At 41.3% G+C, this 21,960-nt stretch overlaps 1 protein-coding gene across 1 annotated transcript in view; it reads left to right on the top strand.

Annotated features, from left to right (window-relative positions):
- Nucleotides 1-21,960, top strand: part of NFX1 (nuclear transcription factor, X-box binding 1) — a 123,161-nt gene that overhangs the window by 37,492 nt on the left and 63,709 nt on the right. Inside the window, exons 4-9 of the mRNA XM_075270992.1 lie at nt 2,442-2,519; nt 2,640-2,745; nt 5,365-5,436; nt 8,186-8,325; nt 11,934-12,033; nt 16,743-16,960. Of these exons, the coding sequence (XP_075127093.1) occupies nt 2,442-2,519; nt 2,640-2,745; nt 5,365-5,436; nt 8,186-8,325; nt 11,934-12,033; nt 16,743-16,960 (714 nt within the window). The remainder of the gene's footprint in view (nt 1-2,441; nt 2,520-2,639; nt 2,746-5,364; nt 5,437-8,185; nt 8,326-11,933; nt 12,034-16,742; nt 16,961-21,960) is intronic.

The following is a 21,960-nucleotide window of genomic DNA, read 5'->3' on the forward strand; positions in this document are numbered from 1 at the left end:
TCAAGGCACGACTTGTCATGCCAACATATATTAGTCCGCAAGGGCACGTGGCGTGGTAAATAACTGCTTCGGTGGTGCACGAGATGTGTTGTACAATGTTATATTGTTTATCACCTTTTGAATTAGTGAATGTTGTAGTACGGACAACATACTTGCAAGCTGCACAATTACCACAATTGAAAGAGCCCCATTTTGGGCCCCGACTGCCAAAAATAAATTTAGGTATTTCAGGTACATAATGACTCGAAGTCAACATGTCCCTCAAATTTTTCGTTCTCCTCCAAGTAATTTGTGGAGAGGTAGGTAAGACCTGGGCCAATTGTGGATCTGTCAATAATATGTTCCAGTGTTTACACAACACATCCCGCACCATCCGCCATTGACAGTTAAACTTGGTAATAAAACGTACCTGTCGTTCATTATTCAAATTCCTGTTCTTATGTTTACTTACCAAGAGTGAGTCTCTCGGGGTGGATCGTGCTCTCTGATAGCCCTTATATATCGTATCTTGATGATACCCACGATTTCGAAATCTTGTTATAAGATCAGATGCTTGTTGTTCAAATAACTCCTCATTGGAGCATATCCGTTTAATTCGCAAGAATTGTCCTACTGGAATTGCTTCCTTCACTTTAGGATAATGAGAAGAGGAGGCATGCAACAGGGTGTTGGTCGAGGTGGCCTTCCTAAAGACATTAGTGACGATAGTTCCATTAGCTTCCCGTTTAATTAATAAATCCAAAAATTCAATCTGATCAAAACTGACCGTAGATGTAAGACGAATATTTCGATCATTGCAGTTCAAGGAGGAAAGAAACAAGTCTAGTTGCGACGTGGAGCCCTGCCAAATGAATAGAATGTCATCGATATAACGTGACCACATCAGGACCCCCTCGTACCCTTGAGTATGTTGGACCACTTCCCTCTCCCACAGCCCCAGGAACAAGTTGGCATATGATGGGGCACACGTGGCCCCCATCGCTGTTCCCTGGAGCTGTAGGAAGAGGCGGTCCTTAAAAATGAAAAAATTATGCTTAAGAATAAAATCAAGCAACTCAAGAATGAATGATGTCAAATTAGTATCCAAACCCAAACAACGTAAAAAATAATTGGATGCTCGGAGGCCCTGATGATGATCAATCGATGTGTACAGGGACTCCACGTCGCAAGTCACCAGACACATGTCCTCCTCCAACTGCAATCCATTCAAACGGCACAGTATGTCGGAGGAATCCCTTGTAAATGAAGGCAATACCTCCACACACTGTTGTAGATAAAAATCCACAAACCTACCCAAATTTTCACAGAGGCCACCAATCCCGGAGACGATTGGACGTCCCGGAGGATTGGTGGCACTCTTATGGACCTTCGGCAATAGATAAAAAGTGGGTGTCACAGGAAAGTCCACAGTAAGTCCCTCTTTTATACTATTGGTAATGATGTTGTTATGTACTGCATTCATAAGAATAGTATCCAATTGATCTTTAAATAAAGTCATGGGATTTTCTGCTAGTCTCCGGTAGCAAGTGTTATTATTTAATTGGCGAAACGCCTCTTGTTCATACATCTGTGCCGGCCAGACCACAACATTCCCCCCCTTGTCAGCCGGCTTAATAACCACATCTTTCATAGATCTTAATTCCTTCACAGCTTGACGTTGTTTAAAATTTAGATTTGATCCCACAATCTTATTGGGCAATGAGGCAAAATCTTTGCTCACAAGCCGGAAGAAAATGTCAATAGGTGGACAAAGTGAAAAGGGAGGGAAATGCTGTGATCGGCGGCACAAATGGTGGGGTAAACCAGACTGTGCTGATCTATTCTGTTCTTCAACAAGATCCATGAGGTCCTGTAATGCCTGTCTTTCAGCTTTTCCCCCCCTCCCTGGCCGCTGATCCTAGTGTAATGGCGCCGACAGCGCCATCTTGGATCTTCAGACCGGCGGGGGGTCGGTTAAATGCAGAGATCAGCACATTGGGAGGTAAGTATAGGCCTCATCTATAGTTTTTAGGCCACATCTCCGACACTGATCGGAGATGTGGCCTAAAAACTACAGATTTAGGCCGCAAGGCCTTTCAAGATGGCGGCCATCACTATTCAATGAATAGTGATGATCGCTAGACTGGGGTCGGGTAATTGCTGGCCCACGGATGCTCACCGGGTTGTCAGCTAACATAGTTAGCTGAAAACCCGGTGAATTGCAGCACTAATAGGGTTAAAACCTATCCTGACTGCCCGTCGTAATTTTACTATAGGGCAGTCGGGAAGGACATGTCAGTGCCGACGTAATTTTACTATGAGCCGGTCGTTAAGGGGTTAAAATTAAATAATTGTGGTAAAAAAATAAATAAATTTTGCATTGTTCTTGCCCGAATGTTGAACCCGTGAGTATTGTGTATTGTGCACATGAGTTAATTTATTTTTATTCTTTTTACTTTCAGATGGAAATAGTGGTTGGAGATGCCCTGCCTGTCAGAATGTCTCCTCTCGAGCTCCCAGCACCTACACCTGCTTTTGTGGTTTGTATAAATATCATGAATACACAGTAATTTGCACACTGTAAGGACCATTAACTGGTAAATTTTGGTTTTCATTAATATAAAACTTACTTTTTTTTTCTTTTTTTTTAAATATTAAAGGTAAAGTCAACAATCCTGAATGGAACAGAAATGAAATTCCACATAGTTGTGGTGAGCTTTGTGGAAAGAGACGCTCTGGCCTTGATTGTCCTCATAACTGCAACATGTAAGGTCAACATAAGATGTCATGTATCCAGTTTATGCATTGCGACGGCTGCACGGTTTATTACTTGTAATATGATAAAAATAAATGCATGAAAGAACATCGCAACACTCACACATTAAAAGTGATCACTAGTTCTATGCCTTTTTTTCATAGTTCTTCTCCCGACCGTTTCTGTAAAAATCTGTTTTTTGCAATACGAAATTTTCTCTCTGGTAGTACAGAATGCATTCTTTCTGTTCTCAGAGCACACATGCGCCATAACCTCTCACCCACCCCTTAGTTAATTCCGTTCACACCCCTCTTCATTTTATGATCTTTTGCCTTGTGTAGGCATCCGACGCTGTGCTATATGGGGATGAAATATCGCACAAGCGCGGTCGGCTCTTCCACTTCGGGTTCAGGTGGAGCTCATTGCGCATGCTTGGTCCGCCATTTTGTAGTGGTCTGGTAAACAACTGTACTGCGCATGTATAGGGTGGCATAATTGAAACCTTTAACCCCTTCCTGCCACAGACAATTTTTGATTTTCATTGTGGATTCTCATTCTTTCAAACCTCATAGCTTTTTATATATTTTTTTTTTATTTTTCTGTTCACAGAGACATATGAGGGTGAACATATGAACAATCATAGTTTGTAATGGTACCATTTATTATTTTAAAGGGAGTCTATCATTGGCTATGGCGATTTTTAACTAAGCATATCTTTGCATAACCTTTAGAAAAGCTATTGCAGGCATACCTTTTATTGATCGGCGCCGCCTTTTTTAAATTGGCCCGCTGTTCCCTGCTTCTCATTGAGATATGGTGTACGGGCTGTGTGAAAATAGGGTAGGCTATGTCAAACCGCTCTATTCTAGGTATTATAAACCTAGAATCCTGATTTTGGTGTCATTTGAAAGAGGAGACTCATACTAAGGATATTGTACCATATACCTGCGAGAGAGCCATTTGAAATGACCCTCCCCATCCCTCATTTTCTCTCCATTTCGCATATTCTGTACATATTAAGAAGCAAGGAACATCTCTCAATAAAGAAGCAAGGGAAAGATTAAAAATATCCCCTCCATTTTCAATTCAATTTTTATGTTGGTTTTGTTCCTTACTACTTACGGTACTACTCAATTGTCTCTGTCCACCCCACAATAATATTAGATAGGCTTTTCCCCCTTCAGTATGTCTTTAGTATATATAGAACCCTTAGTTGCGCTTGTATGGCCCCATGCAGACGATTGATTATGCTTCTGATGTGGAACCAAGTTGACATTCAAGTGCATTCTTATACGTTTGTGTCTATGGGTCTTACGATTAATTCTACTATGCGGATATGAAGCCATAGTCATTTGGAGTGGAATAGATTGGAAACCGCTATAGAAGTAAATACATTTGGATGACATTTGGTCCTGTTCGTGGGGCCTTAGAGCTGACCCTGACATTGTTGGAGTCCACTTGTGACTTCTTCCCTGTTGGAGTCATAGACAACCTTTTAACAGGATATGTGCTGATATTTTTGACGCATTCAGGTTTTTTTTTTTTTTAAAAAAAACCTCCCATCTGTGCTCTGCCAAGCTACCATTTAGGGGCCCCTCCTTGGTTCTCCTAGATCTATAGAACCCTGTTAGACAATTCTTTGTTTTCTCTTTACAAAGAAAATAAAATTTAATCTTCTAATGTCACGGCATCATACCTCTGAATTACTAAATAAATTGAATCCTTCCATCCCTAACACTTTGGGTGTTCGCGTTCACATATGTCGAGATTGTCCACTGATGGTCCCCTTCTAGCATGAGCATGTCTACTCATCTTGGACCTTCTCAGTGTCGTTATCCCATTTGACCCAGTTCAACTCCTTAATCTCCCTCTTTGGGCTGGTTAAAGCCAGTGTCTGGCTACTTATCCACTTACTGCCCATGTAAATGCCTCGTGGCCCTGTTTTGGCAGCACATGGTTCCCATTCCTAGGTCATAACTCTATTCTACAATGAAAAATCTTCATGGCTAAATAGTCAAGTTCATGGGACTCATGCACATTTCCTATCTATCTCTTCTTGCATCTCAGGATACATTCACATCTGCGGCGGAGTTCCCTTATGAGGACTGCACGGAGGACTTTTTTTCCTCTGCTGATTTCCATTTTAAAACACACATCCAACATCCAATTATAGTCAATGGGTCTACCCATCTCTGTGTAACCACAATTACATTGGTCTGGCTTTCCATTGTTCTGATGCTGTGAAGGTGACCTTGATCTAAAGCCAACATCAGGGACTCTGTATTGTGATGTAATTAAGTAATATAGCCTGGTGTAAGAATGGCACAAGTTCTGCTCCAGAACTGACCTGTTTTACAAGTGTGGAACTTTTATAGGAGCTTCAGTAGGGAGTGGCATCCCGCTTGACTACATATGTATTGTTTAAATTAATTTGCCCTTTAGTGTACCAACAGTAACTTTCCTTAATACTGCCTGTACTATTCATACAAAATGCTGAAAAACACTTGCCTAGTTAGTTTTCAATAGTAAAATGAGAAATTATTTTTGGCTATGGAAAGTAACTAACTGCTGCAGTACTACAGATATTTTAAGCATAACTATAATTTAATTTTTATTTCTTTATCATGTAGTCTGTGTCATCCCGGCCCTTGCCCTTCTTGCCCTGCCTTTGTGACAAAAACCTGTGAATGTGGAAGAACCAGGTGAGTATGGGAATTACAGAATCAATTAATTTTCAGTTGAAAGCAATTTCATAACTCTGTACAGTATATCTCCTGTATGCTTGTGATGCCCTATTTTACAAATGAAAAGACTTACCGTATATACTCGAGTATAAGCCGACTTTTTCAGCACATTTTTCATGCTGAAAAATCTCTCCTCAGCTTATACACAAGTCAGGGTCCACGAAGCACAGAAAACTGGAAGGGAGAGGTCCTTTAGTGCTACTGCTCTGTGATTGGCTTGTCATGAGGTCATGTGACTGATGTCATCAAAGGTCCTGTAGCCACTGGTATGTAACATCTGCAGATAAGGTTGAGTCTAAATCCTAGTAGCTCCACCCACACCAGAGTCCGATCACATGGTCATGACGTCATCAGAGGTCCTTTAGCCCACTAGGATTTAGCATCTACCCTGTGGATACTCATCACTCGGCCAGGATTCATTGTGTCTTATGGAAAATGTCTGTTGTATGGAGGAGAGGAAGCTCCAGTAAAGTGAAACACACAGGTCCCTTCCTTTAGTTACTCTATCTATTAATGTCAGGCATTTGGGGTTATTAATTTAGTTTCAGTAACTCCATGTGCCTCACGTTAATAACAGTTAACTCCATCATGTCTCATATTAACCCCTGTGTTCCCCATATAAGGGTTACTAATATGTGAGACATATGAGGGTACTAATGAAGGACCTTAATTATGAAGATACCTAATTATTACCTCCATATGTCCCACATATCAGTAACTATTATGTGAGGCACACAGGGGGTTAATGTGAGGGACATAATGGGGTTAACCGCTATTACTATGAGGCACATGGAGTTACTAAGCTGCAATGCACATGACCGGACTTTTTTATCTGCGATGGTGGATTCCCACCACCATTTTTTTTGTGGTAAAATTAGGGGTCTCGGCTTATATTCAGGTCGGCTTGTACTCGAGTATATACGATATATCCCTCTTTAAGCCCCTACTCCCCCCAAAAAAAGGCACAGTTTGATATGAGAGGTCAGAATAAGCCAAGCCGTGCATGATTCTTTCATTGGTGTTTCCTAGATATTGCCCAGTACCAGAATTTGGACCTCAATACCTCATTTTTTTTTTTAATATTATAATTTTCCATACCAAAATAATTTCCGCAGCCTCCTTGCTGAAAGCTGCATTTCATGGACAACCGTTCTTAATGTGAGGTACATTATGAGGTCATTTACTGTGGTCACTACGACACAGTAAATAACCTTTGAGTGAGTTCACATTAATAGTGAGTTCCATTTAAGACTGTGATCAGTCCAGCAAATATGGTTAGCACACAGACCGCGTTTTATGTACCAGAACACTGTTACGTGAAAAAATCCTTAGTCATTGTCTTATACCTGCTGCCAGCCTGGGGCTGACCATTATTGTTCATGCAGGCAAACATTACTAATTGCTAGAGCTGATGGTACTTCCAGAGCACTGCCAATGTCTGTAGTAAATGTTTTGGTGGTACCTGCTGCTAAAAGCACAATAGAATTGAAATTACCATTATTGAATTGTTTGTTCTTCCTATTGAAATAGTTTTGTTAATTCATTGCATTGTGCAACCCTACTTCACAAGGGTTCAGAATCTTTGCAAAAACATATATCTTGGACATTTTGATTTTGGTTTATAGAGTGTTTACCATCCTCGCTGTCTCTTCCACCTAATGACCATATGGAGAATGTGTGCATTTGTTTCCTTTGGCATCTCAGCAGTGACATATGACTGTGTAATGAGTAATATGAGAATGTAATTAACATTATGTTTCTCATTAAAACAGAATTTTATTTTTTTTTGTCTTAGGAAATGCCTCATTATATTTACCCTCTTTCCAAGCTCTCTTCAATTAATTCTCCTAAATTAAAGCATTCAAAATTGCAATTAATTGGACATATTATCTCAATTCAATTAATGGCAAATATTTAGGGTGCGCCCTTTTTACAGTATGAGTATCTATTGGGCGAGCAAGTGAAATTTATCCGGTGGTTTTCTTTGGACCAAAAACGGCTGAACTGAAACTGCTATTGTACTCTGGGGTCTCTTCAAACCCCAGAGTATAATAACCAGAGCCCCAGGGGTGGTGAGGAAACCTAAAAAAAAAAGTCCTATTTAACCCTCCTGAGCTCTGGAACCACTCCATATTGTCTTTGGGTCTTTTTTCTGATTTCACGGTCCTCCCTGAGGCCTGTAACAGCTGGGATTAACACTGACCCCTGGACCTACGCTTACTATACTCTATTCCAGGGGTCCTCAAACTTTTTAAATAGTGGGCCGGAGGCAGAGCAAATCACACAGACATCGGGAGCGGTGCCCTCCAATAGGTAAAGTGAAGTGCGCTCCATGGCCTGGCCCGAGCTCCCCAGGAACTTCATTATAAATGCACGCCTGCCAGCGTTGTCGGCGGGGCCAGACAGAGGTGCTTGGCGGGCCGCATGTGGCCCTCGGGCCGCAGTTTGAGGACCCCTGCTCTATTCCACACTGGCTCTGGATTACAAAAAAAGTAATTGGAGCCAATCATAGTGTTGTTGAGAGAGTTATCCACTAGGGCATATGCAGTCATAACACTGTGGCACTATGTGTCAATACAATAGACTATGCTTACCAAAATCAATTGTTACTTTACAGTATATGCAAACACATTATGTTAATTTTATCTTTTTTAAAAACTACGGGTATATTGCAGTTTTCAATGTCCTAAGAATGTACTTCTTGCAGTCAGTCTGTTCGCTGTGGGCAATCCTCTACTATGCACTGTGCAAATGTTTGTGGAAATTCGTTGACCTGTGGGGAACACAACTGCAATCAGGTGTGCCATGCTGGGAAGTGCCAGCCTTGCCCGCAAATTATACATCAAGGTAGGAAACAACTTATGTGGGTGTACATGCTATGTTTACTGTATGGGGTTAAAATACTGGCCACCACAAGTGTGCTTCAGAGTTATCAAGACCTATTAAACATTACATTTCTGTACTCTTTTAATTCTAAAATGTGATTTGAAGCTCCACAATCACTTCTTATGTAATATTGGAAGTGCTATTAAATAAAGGCTAATTGTTTTAATGCTCCTGGATAATGTAAGTCTTTTTATATTTTCACACGAGTGTTACTATGGTAGCAGAACACTTTATAGCACATAATCCTTTTGCTTTGAATTATTGTGTCTGATTTATAACACAAGGAAAAGTAGTCCCTAAAGTAGCAGTTTTTATATATGAAGTGAGGAGCTTGGCTGCAGCTTCTTTCACCATTGAGCTATGTTCTTTCAGAGGTTGAAACTCTTAAAGTTGGTGCATGCAGTCATAATGAAGATTAAGTAACTTCACCAGCTTCTGTTTGATGTCTTCATGTGACAGCTCCTTTCTAAATAAAAACTGGTAGAGTCATCGCTTGCAAATCACATATGTAAATTAACCTAAGTAGGTACAGTGGGTGTGGAGCAGCTTCAGCCTAGTCACCATGCCCTCTTGCTAAATCACATCATCTGGGCATGATTGACATCTGTGTCGTAATGTCAGAGAATTGGCGAACTGTGAAGGAGGTGTCAGTCATATCCAAATCATACGCAATGACTACTTAGGGCAGTGATGGCGAACCTATTAGAGTCAGAGTGCCAACACAGCAATTTTACCTTAATACTGTGAATCCGCAATTGTGGACAGATATGGACCCGCAAAATACACTCGTGTGAATGGAGTTTTACAAAACTTTCAATGGTACAAAACAACTTTGTACTGGAAGGTAATAGTTTGCATTTGATACTTTTTCAATTAATGTTCTTAATTTACATTGCACAGGATTTGTTTTATAGTGCAATGTTATTACAGTCTGTACTAATATAATGTCTGCTATAAAACAGATACTGTGTGATATAAATAATGAAGGGAACCCACATGCAGTACAATGTGCTCCACAGTGGCCCCCAGACGATACAATATGCTCCACAGTGGGCCCCCACACGGTACAATGTGCTCCACACTGGGCCCCGACATATTACATTGTGCTCCACAGTTAGCCCCCACACAGTATTATGTACTCCACAGTGGGCCCTCACACAGTATTATATTCTCTACAGTAGGCCTCCACACAGTATTATATTCTCCACAGTGGGGCCCCCACATAGTATTATTCACTCCACAGTGGTCCACCATGAATTACATCATCATGCCTGTTTCGGGGCAGAGGTCATACTCTGCTGTCAGTGTTAACTGTGGAACCGTGGCCTATACTGACAGTTTTCAGCTGTATGTGCATTTGCATATGCAGCTGAAAGAAGCACTCGCTCAATAACAGGGAATCCTATACTGGATTCCCCATTAGTGATCGATCAGGAAGCCTGGGTGGGGCAACAGTGCGTACCTACAGAGAGTGCGCTGAGTGCCTCCCCTGGCGCACATGCAATAGGTTCGTCAACACAAACTTAGGATTATGAATTATTTTTTTTTTAAAATGTAGATTGTGAGCCCCATATAGGGGTTTCTGTTGAATTGCCTAATATAAGGCACCCCCCGAAAATAAGGCATGCCCAAAAATCGTGTGCACAGCAAAGCCGGCTGCTGCCTCTGCTGTTGTGTCCACTGTCCCTGCTGCTGTAGGATAAGCTCTCCCAGCTCATCCCAGAGGCAGCAGCCAGCATACAGAAGAGGCAGCAGCCGGCTTTGCTATGCACACGGAGCACAGAGCATGGCATCCAGGTGGCTGCTGTGTCAGTGAAGTGGGGATCGCTAAGCCCTGCCCATGAAGCCTCACTAAGCCCCGCCCACCACTGCCAGGACAAACAGCAGCACCAGCGCTGCTATGAAGATGGGAAAGGTAAGTAGGATACCTTCCCCCCCTCCCCTACACTACCTACAACCGGCAGTCATGCTGACGCTCCACTAAGGAAGTGCCGGCATGACTGCCGGTTGTCATAAGACGTCCCCCGAAAATAAGACAGGTCCTATATTTAGGACGACAATTTAATATGACACTGTCTTATTTTCAGGGAAACATGGTAGGTAAAAAAGCCTCCCATTGATTTCAATGGGTAGCGCGCGTATGCCGGCACCCATTGCAATCAATGGGATCTGTTTTTTACACCGCTCACTCTGAATAAGTTTGTTCAGAATGAGCAGAGCGTAAACTCCGTGTGAAGGCTCCCTTAAAGAGGGCAGTTAGTGCTGCACTCATCGCTCCTGCATTAAAGGGGCTCTATCAGCAAAATCATGCTGATAGAGTCCCACATATGCGTGAATAGCCTTTAAAAAGGCTATTCAGGCACCGTAAAAGTTGTATTAAACTACCCCCCGTTTTAAAATAAAACCCTAAAAAAGAATATGATCTACTTACGCATCGTGCACGCTGGGTGGGCATTCAGGGTGCGCCGTCTTCTTCATCCACGCCTCCTCTTCCTCCGATGTCCTAGGGTCCCGTCCTCCTCCGGCGCTCGTGAACTGACATTGATATAAAAAATGGTCTGGAGGGACACTTTAAAGTCCTGGACTTATTTGGGCTATGAAGATAATTTTAGATTCATTTTAAAGATGAGAATCTCATCTTTTAAATGATACCAAGATCTTGATAATAACCCTTACAGATTTTTAGAGAATTGCTGTTAAAAACACTGTTGGGAATTGAGATCTTCAATGAGATCTCAATACCCAATAGTGTTTTCAACAGTGAATCGCTTTGGCACAGTAAGGGTTAACAAGAAGAACATGGTATCATTTTAAAGATGAAATTCTCATCTTTAAAATGAATCTAAAATTATCTTCATAGTCCAAATGAGTCCAGAGATATGGGCATCAGAAGTAAGGACGTAGCAGCTATGTCCTCTGCTATTCAAGTGACACCCTGGGAGGATGTAGAGCTACGTCCTTGGCAAGAAAAGGGTTAAAGGTGGGGGTCGCTAATGTACAGTGCCTTAGGTAGGGCTCACACTATCGTTGGTGTCCACACAGAAGGTGTCATTTAAATAAAAAAAAAAAAAAAAACCACAACAAAAAATGGACACCAATCATAATGGACAGTAACTGATGGCTATCAGTTACTATCCGTTGCCCATAGACCTCAATGTTAAAAAACCAGAAACCAGACACTTGCTGTCCGTTTATTTCAAATGGACAGAAAAGTCCTGCATGTAGGATTTTTTTTGTTCGCTTGAAAAAACGTACATGGGTGTAAACGTACACTAAAGGACAACAGCTAAAATCCCATTGAATTGAATGGAAATTGTAATTGCAAAAATCTTGAATGGACAGTAGATATGGACACTGCTGTCGGACACCATCTGTAGTGTGAATGCCACCTTATGCAAAAACTTAAAATCTATCAATTGAGAAGAAGTAATGTATAAGGCTGTAGTAAGATCTATTATAAAGCTAAGGTATATTTGTAATTGTGCATGCTGCTGTAGTGTTGTACGGAATGTGTAATTGAACTGAGATCTCTTGCTATTATGTGATTTCATTGTTTGGATCCCTCGCAGCATGCTATTGTGGTGGCAGCTCTCGTGATGTGTCATGTGGAACAGACAAAGATAACTATGATGGCTTTGGAAACTTCTCCTGTCAAAAGCTCTGTGGCAAGTAAGTTTCAGCAACTTCTTCGAAGACCAAGTTATAATGTGGAAATGCTAACTTATTTCATTGGTAGACCTGTACAACATTGTGTTTGACTCCTTCAAGGGAAGGACTTTCTTTTGATCACATCAACCATACGCATGTCAAACAAGTAAACATCATCCTGCAATTTCTCTATATAAATAATAGGAACATGTGCAGCCGAGTGTTGTGTGAGCCTGTTGTCCTCTCAGTGGTGTGCATGCACTCTGGAGTCTTACTTATTCAAGGATTTGTGCGTTGTGCTGCAACTTAAACCTGCTGCATGTTGACATGTAACACAGCATTATCGTTTTTTAGCACCTGGCTACCTTCATAACTCTCGTTGTTTTAGGCTGCTTTCACACGGAGTAACGCGCTGCTCATTCTGACATGTAAACACGTGTCAGAATGAGCGCTATAAAACAGAATCCCATTGACTTCAATGGGTGCTGTCTTACGCGCACTACACATTGAAATCAATGGGAGGCTTTTTAACCCATTGATTTCAATGTGTAACATGCGTAAGATGGCACCCATTGAAGTCAATGGGATTCTGTTTTACAGCGCTCACTTTTTTTGGCTGGACACAAAGTGCTGCTGGTCCAAGTACACAGAGGCACAAGTGTGACTGCCCCCTCATTGAGCCACTCAAGAAAGTTGTTTTTCATGTGTTTTGTTCAGCAAAGCTATTTATTTGAAACAAATTCTTATGACCCAAAACTATATCTTAAATTATGGATATATCTAAAACACTTTTTTTTGTGTTAATATCATTGGGGTGACAGTACCATGGGTATAGGTGTGGCTACTAGGAAGCTGATACTAGGAATATAAGAAACTAATAGAATACCCGCAGCTTCGTTCGCAGGAAAATGTTAAATTGTTGGTTATGCTGGCTAATATAAAATTTTCAGTTTCACACTGCAATTGACATTTTCAGAGTGCTACAGTAGATCTTTTTTTCCACTTAAACATACCTCCCAACTTTTGAAGTACAATAAGAGGGACAAAATGTGTGGCGCACTATACACGATATGGAGAATGTAGCTCCTCCCACTTTTATGTTGACTCTGCCCATTCTCCCATTCATTTTTCATGTGCCCCCACACAGTATAATCCTCCTACAGTCACCTGTAAATTATATGCCCCCCTCCATCTCCATCACCCAGTTTCATGTCCCCCCTTTATATGCTCCCTAGTTTCATGTCCCCCTCCATCTCTGCCCCCAGTTTCACCCCCCCCCCTTTCATCTCTTCCCACAGTTTCATGGCTCCCTCCATCTTTGCCCCAGTTTCATGACCCCCCCCTCCATTTCTGCCCCCAGTTTCATGTCCCTCTCTGCCCCAGCTTCATGTCCCCCCTCCATGTCTGCCCCAGTTTCATGCCCCCCCCCCTCCATCTCTTCCCCAGATTCATGTCCCCTCTCCATCTATGCCCCAGTTTCATGTCCCCCCTCCATCTCTGCCCCAGTTTCATGTCGTTCTTCCCACTCCTTCAGCTGCCCCTAGTTTCATGGGCTCCCTTAATTATGTTCCCCTTCAAGGTTTAACACAAAACAACACTGATACTCACCTTTCCCTCGCTACCCGCAGCTCTCTCCACAGTCCCACTTACAGTTGTAGGCATGATATGAGTGATGTCATCACATCGCGCCTACACATTCAGGAGCCAGATCGCAGCATTAAAGCAGGAGCTGAGTTGTGACAGCTCCTGCTTTACTCGCCTATGTATTCACCTCCCGCTGACCGGGACTGCGGGACAGGACTCCGAATCTGGGAATATCCCGCAGAATCCGGGAATGTTGGGAGGTATGCTTAAAACTTTTACTTATTTTGGCATTTTACTAATTTTAACAACTTTTTTTTTTTTTTTCATTTCAACATTTTTATTGATTTTAATTACTCAATACATATTTTGTAGTATAATAATAATAATAAATTTTATTTATATGGCGCCAACATATATTCCACAGCGCTGTACAATTTGTAGGGTTCAAATACAGACAGAAAGACATTACAAAGAAAGTCATTTCACACAATGGGACTAAGGGCCCTGCTCGCAAGAGCTTACAATCTATGAGGTAGAGGGGGTGACACAAGAGGTAGCAGGGGCGGCATTGCTTATGCAGAGGTCAGACACTTTTGTAATAGAGGTGACTGTCATTGCATAAACATAAGACTTTATGAGCCGTCAACAGTCGTGTCCTTTAACATGTGGATGGAGCTTGGACCTATAAAGTTATCCTGAGATGACATATCATGTGGGGAAATGTGGGAGCGGGGACCAGAGGAGGGTTAAGGGTTTATGTTAGAAATTGTGATAGGCTTGTCTGAAAAGATGCGTCTTTAGTTTGCGTTTGTAGTATAAACTATTACAACTATATTTTAAACTATTTTTTTATCAAAAATTAAAATGTATGCCCCTTACACAAACATCTAAATTATTTACACCCAATTAACAACATAATGCAACCCTCCCCCTCCCTCCAGTGTAATCTAGAAGTAGTTCACGAACAAAAGTGTTAAATTGGTTTACAGTTATACAACTATCTATTGAAGTGCTTCAGTGATGAAAGCTCTCTGTATAGTAAGCAATAATGACAATGCTATATAACGGCTATTGTAGATCCTATACTGGTGGATCTAGGTTTATTGGACCTATAGGCAAAATGTGGGAGACAACAAAGGGTTAACTCTGCAGGTGATACATTGCCAGGCTGACCATTAGTATTAGAGTTAAGAACCCTGGACCCAGTAGCCTAGAAACATATATCTGCCATTGTGTATGAACTATTTTAAACCGTTATTTTAAATCGCTAGTACAGACCCTATCTAGATGTAGGGATGTGTAGCATGGGAAGGATACTCTAAAAAATACTATTAATTATAGAGTCCTTCAGTGATATAGGATTTCATATGCACATCAGAGAGGGTCGGATATCTGTATATGTGATATCGGGTGTGTCTGGTATCTTCAGTTTATAAATACACACACGTGTGGGCTATGAGCGCTTTTTTGGCTTTTTTTAAATAATAGAAATAAAAGTTATATTCATATAGTCATAGGAATTTTTTTTTGCCCAAGGGTACTTGAGTGTTTTTGTAGATTCCCCCCCCCCCCAGCATATCAAAGCTCATCTGGGGAAGGTGGGGGGGGGACCTTGTTCTTAACATTGCCCATAACAGCACCTCTGTGAGTAGGACGGCCCAGCCCTCACAGGAAACCTGTAGATATAAAATGTTCAAACCCCCACCAGACCTCATTCCAGGTTTTGTATCATCCCAGATGGTTGGTACTGGAGATACGACTAATTCCCAGGGCTGAGGACAGAGAGCAAATACCTGATACTCCTGATCCTGGTGGGTCATAACTCATCTTATGACACTGCCTGATCCCCAATCTGTGCTGTGGTCCTCTCCCTTTCTTCCACTGCCAGGACCGGGTCGGGTAGTGGACACACCACAGTGCCTGGGGCTTTCTCTTTGGTCCTGGAACCAGCTGAAAGGTGGGCATAACTGCTGCTGTCAATATGTCTGAAGCTCCAGAAACCCAGAAAAGTACTGACACCAAAGAAGGTCATCCACTCCGATCATCCACTCCGGTTTCTTATGGGTTCTATCTTTTTTCCTGGTTCTTATGTAGGAGATCTTCTACAAGAATGTTAGAAAGTTCTGTTTGTGTTTTTTAGACTAATCTGACCATGAGTTCTGGTTCTAGCTCCAGAATCAGGTCATGCGGCATTTGTAAAAGATCCTTTTGTAAAGTGCTGTGGAATATGTTGGCACTGTATAAATTAATAATCTTTATAACAACAATAATTATAATTAATAAATAATAATAATAATAAATTACACAGGTCTGCAACTAAAAAGCTGCTTCATTATTTTCATCTAATTTTCATGTATTTTGGTGTGCTGAAAACAAAGTATTGTAAAAACTCCTAGACGTTAGGATTTGCCACAAAATGCAAAATTATCACCAAATTTAAAAAAATTACACAGGTCTGCAAAAAATAAAAAAATTCAAGAGCTGTTTTGATTATTCAACGCAATCTTTGTTTTTGGTGCACTGAATCCGAAACCTCCATTTTGTCATAGGACATCACGGCAATACCTCAAAATAAGTGGAAATAGACTTATAAAAATGTTTTATTACAATTTTTTCATAAATTCTTTTTTGAACAGAAATGAGCTCACTAACACACACTAAACACGATTTTTCTTCTCTGTGAGGCTTCTCTTGGTGCATTTACACTTGTGAATAGCATCTGGAATGTCTCTGTGTTTTCTATTAACTCACTCTGGAAGTTCTTTTCTTTGAGCACGCTGTTGGCTTTCTAATGGTATATAAAACTGCGTGTGCAGGAGGACATGAAAGGTCCTCTTTAACTGGTGCCTTTGGGTTCAGGACATATTAGTGCTTGCTCCACACTTTTTCTACTGCTGTTGGTACAAAACGGAGTAACTTACTGTCTGTGGAGAGGGTAACACCCACTTGGGCGGAGTCAACACTTTTTTATATTCCTAGTGGCTGGGCCTATACCCATCCCATTGTGTCTTCCAATGAATACAACTATAAAAGAATTTTACAGTAAGTACAAATATCCAATTTGTTATTATCCCAGTATTCACACTTCATTTTATGTACATATTTGAGTACCATATAAATCTTGTATAACGTGTGTTTATTTGTAGAAAATTAAATTGTGGAAAACATGGGTGTACAGAGGTTTGCCATCCACAGCCTTGCCAGCCTTGTCCACGACTTCCTCAGATTGTGCGTTTCTGCCCCTGTGGACAAACCCCACTGAGCAAACTACTCGAGTTGGGATGTGTGGACAGAAAAACCTGCACTGATCCAATACCATCTTGTGGAAAGACCTGTGGAAAACCTCTAGCTTGTGGTTCTGACGGTAAAGTAAACTAGCTTTCATATTGGTATACAAATTTTTGGTCCCTATATATATATAGAATTAAAACTACAATCACCACTTCCCTCAGATATCCATTTCTCTATGTCAGGGGTAGGCAAACTTTGGCACTCTAGTTGTTATGAAACTACAACTCCCAGCACGCATACTTGCTCTGCTGTTATCGGAACTCCCATGTAAATGAATGGAGCATGTTGGGAGTTGTACACCTGCTGTCTTCGGCACTTCTTCCTTTATTTGGGGACCACTAAGGCCATGTGATTTTTGCTCTTGTGGTCATGGGGGGTCACATAATGTTGCGACGCTTGCATTTCTGCTTCACATCGGGATGTGATACTGAGACCAAATCACAAGCCTCCGTGGCCTCTGACTTTAGAAGTGCCGAAGACAGTAGGGAGTCGCGCTGGAGCCCTGAAGACTCCACTTATATTCTAAAACTACTACCACTATTCTTCATATCCCAGACATTCAGACTATAGATGAGCGAATATACTTGATCAAATACCTGCGCCGCATAGCTCCTGTTGCAAAAACACTTCCGGGGGTTCGAATTTTTACTGCCCCTATCACCTTCCCTGCCGCTGGGAGCTATGCGGCGCAGGTATGCGAACAAGTTTATTCACTCATCTCTAATTCAGACATATTCCAAATGAACCTTGCAGGACAAATCTCGCGAGTAGAGATGAGCAAGTAGTGAAATGTTCGATATTCGTTTCAAGTAGCCCCTCAATATTCGACTATTTGACCGAATATCGAATCCCATTATAGTCTATGTGGAAAAGATGCTTGTTTCAGGGGAAACCCAAATTCGACTAAGGAGTGTCACCAAGACCACAATGACACCTCAAGAAATGATGCCAACACCTCTGGAATGCAACTGGGACAGCAGGGGAAGCATGTCTCGGGGCATCTAACACGCCCAAGTCCCAGGATTACCCTACTATCACAGCCTACAAACTAGACACTTTACAAACTCAATAGAACCTCTATGAAAAATACTTGGAAACCTTTCCTCCACAATAGCATGGACAGAAACACAAATTTAAAGCTAAAGAAACATTAGCATGCACCCCTTTAAATCACGTTGCCCATGACAACCACAGATGGCATAGGCAATGGGAAATCCAACAGCCCCCACCCGTAACTGTCATTGTTTGTGTGTGTGTGTGTGTGTGTGTGTGTGTGTGTGTGTGATGTGGTGAGACCTCCAAAAATTACTTTTCTGACCCTTCACGTGAGCCCTTCCAAATTAAGTTAAAGGCCCTTAAGCTGAGCTACAAGCAGAGATTGAGGCCCTTGAGGTGACTTCAGTCTTTTACCAGCATAGTTTTAGGCCCTTTAAGTTAGTTCAGCCTTGCACCAGCAGATATTTGTTGGCCCTTTGGGTGAGTTGAGCCTTGCAGGAGCAGAGTGTTAGCCAATTTAAAATTGTTAGCCCCTAAAACGGTTCCAAAACCATCACTCTCATTGTGTGGGATTGATGCAGTGGATTGAAGTGGGGACCGAGACATTGACCTTGATTTTGATTGTGAAATTGATAAGATTTTGGCATCAAGTCCTGGGGGTAACTTTTATTTAGAGGACCGCAAAGGTGGAGAAGTGGCTGCAACCCCTACTACCGGTAATGGTTCTCTAATATGGGACTCTACATTACCTCTACAGGGTTCTGATCAGGTGTTAATAGTCCAAACAAGATGCTCCATTACTTTAGATGTAGATTAGAAACAACTTTCCCTTCCGACATCAGATTTAACCAAGGTTCATCATCATCATCATCATCATCTTCATCTTCATCTTCATCATCATATTCATCTTCATCATCATATTCATCATCATCAATCATCATCATATTCATCATCATCAATCATCATCATATTCATCATCATCAATCATCATCATATTCATCATCATCAATCATCATCATATTCATCATCATCAATCATCATCATATTCATCATCATCAATCATCATCATATTCATCATCATCAATCATCATCATATTCATCATCATCAATCATCATCATATTCATCATCATCAATCATCATCATATTCATCATCATCAATCATCATCATATTCATCATCATCAATCATCATCATATTCATCATCATCAATCATCATCATCAATCATCATCATATTCATCATCATCAATCATCATCATATTCATCATCATCAATCATCATCATATTCATCATCCTGAGATGGAGCCACTAAAGGAAACCTTGCCTTCCAAGGCATGTTCTGTAGCTGTGACTGAGCCAAATCTAAACACAGTTGTTTGGAACTGAACAAAATTCAGTGTCAAAAGACTTTAGAGACTGTTAAAAGTAATGGGATCCAGAATGAGGAGTTCATCACAAGGCTGACAGACCCAACTCCAAATGCTGCAGCACAAGCAACCAGCAGTCAGACTAAGATTGTCTCTTCTTTAAGTAAGACAAGATTCTTTGGAACCAGAACAGGAAAAGCCATTGATTGCCATTGCAGTAGTGCTTAGGCCATCTTTCAGAGCAGTTCATTCAGAGATTGAATTGGAGAAAAATAAGAACATTTACTGTGATCGAGTCTTCATGCACATTAGTGGGCATGGATAACCTAACGTAGAAGATCCTCATGCTGAGCTGGCCTCATTACTGAATACGATCACCCAGTATAATCAGGGCTGGAAACAGCCATCAGATCTTACCAAAAGGAATCACCCTCAGTTTGGAAAGAAGCCATCTAAACGTTGCACCTTTAATTGAGTTGAGCATTGCACCAGCAGAATGTTAGGCCCTTTACGTGAGTTGAGCCTTTAACCAGCAGAATGTTAGGCCCGTCGGGTGAGTTGAGCCTCTAACCAGCTTAGTTTTTGGTCCTTTGGGTGGATTGAGCCTCTAACCAGCATAGTTTTTGGCCCTTTGGATCGATTAAGCCTCTAACCAGCATAGTTTTTGGCCCTTTGGGTGAACTGAGCCGCTAACCAGCGTAGTTTTTGGCCCTTTGGGTGGACTGAGACTCTAACCAGCATAGTTTTTGGCCCTTGGGGTGAGTAGAGCCTTGCACCAGCAGTGTTTTTGGCCCTTTGGGTAAGTTGAGACTTTAACCAGCAGTGTTTTAGGCCCTTGGGGTGGAATGAGCCTTTAACCAGCAGAGTTTGTTTTTGGCCCTTGGGGTGAGCCCTAAAAAATTTTATTTATTTTTTTTTTAACTATTTGTTAACGGTGAAGGTGGTGGTGGTGGTGGTGGAGGAGGAGGACGAGGAACTTGTGTGCTGGCACAGACACATGGAACTGTGTCTCATCAGTACTGTGGATGGGACATGCTGGTTGTGGGTCTACAATATCTGCTATCCACCCTAACATAGGTTCCTGGTGATCGGGCTTTGTCAGCAGGGTACCCTGCACCCTGATTGATGTTGTGGCACTGGTGGCTGTCCCTCTCCAGTAGATAATTGGATCCGCAGTCGAGCTACTGCCTGGATCCACAGCTGGATTTCCTCGTTCACGTCCATGTCCCCGTCCTCGTCCCCTTATGCTAATGACGAGGGGCACTGCTGGCAGCCCCTCTCCAGTAGCTGGACTGTGGACTGGATCCCCAGCTGGATTTCCATGTCCCCGTCCCTTGATGCTACACTGGCGCATCTTTGGCAGGTTCAGTGTATGTACACTGTTCCTGCAGTGTAGCTCTGAATGAGCTGTTGATTGTAATTTTTCCTGCCTAGCAGTGTCTAAACTCTATCTCACCCTCAATACAGTGTCTCTCCCTATCTCACCAAAACGCATCTGACGCAAATATGGCTGCCACTATTCTTATAAATCCGAGGTCACCTGATTTAGCCAGCCAATGACTTTTTTTTTTTTTCTTTTTTTTTTTTGTTGCCTACATTTTCCTGCTTCCTGTGCCACCTTCCCTGCACAGTTATTAGTGCAAAAAAAGCGCCAGGGAAGGTGGGAGGGCATACAAATTTTTACTGCGTTTACCGTGTGGTATTCGATTGGAATCGAATATGTCGAATACCTTAAAATTCGATCGAATATCTACTCAATCGAACGGTATTCGCTCATTTCTACTCACGAGGTTCATCCAACACTGTGAATAATGGGCATTAACCCTTACGAGACGCAGACATTTTGTTTTTTTACTCCCTCCATTCCTAAAGGCATAACTTTCTCTTTTTTTTTTTTCTTGTTAAGATAGTCATACGAGGGCTTGAATTTTGCATGACAAGTTATTATTTTTTATATTGTACTGGGAAGCGGGAAAAAAAAAATTCTGAATTTAGTTTCTCAATGAATTGATAAAGTAGTACCACCATTTTCTTATATTTTTTTTGTATACGGTTTCTACTCTGTTGTAAGAATGCTATGTTTTATTCCGCAGGTCCGTACGATCACGGTGAAACCAAATATATATAGTTTTTCATCTTTTACTAACGTTACAAAAAATCCTAAAGGATATGTTACACCAGTAACATATAGAATATATATATATATATATATAATATTTATTCTAGTGTATGGACCTGTGTAAGGCGTGTTTTTTGTTTTTGTTTTTTGTGGGACAATATGTAGTTTTTATTGATACTATGATGGGGAATGTATGCTGTTTTGATAATTTATTTATTCTATTTTTTAGGGAGGTAATTTGGCGAAAAAAACGCCAAATCAGCCATTTTGATTAGTTTTCCTGCTATGGTGTTTATCTGGTGTTTATGTATGGGATAAATGCTTGTTTGTATATTTTTATAGTTTGGGCGTTTTTGGACTCAGGGATGCCTAACGTATTTGTTTACTTTAATTTTTTATGTGATCTAGGCAAAGGGGGTGATTTAAACTTTTAGGTTTTTAATTTTTTTTTAAATTCTTTTAAAAGTTTATTTTAAATGAAAATAATAATAAAAAAGTCCCTGAGGGGGCTTGAGCCTGTGATCTTTAGATCACCTGTGCCACAGACTGCAGTACTACTGTATTGTAGCATATGGCAGATTTGCTATGTAACA

Source organism: Leptodactylus fuscus, chromosome 4, assembly GCF_031893055.1.
Source record: "Leptodactylus fuscus isolate aLepFus1 chromosome 4, aLepFus1.hap2, whole genome shotgun sequence".
NCBI classification, from domain to species: Eukaryota; Metazoa; Chordata; class Amphibia; order Anura; family Leptodactylidae; genus Leptodactylus; species Leptodactylus fuscus.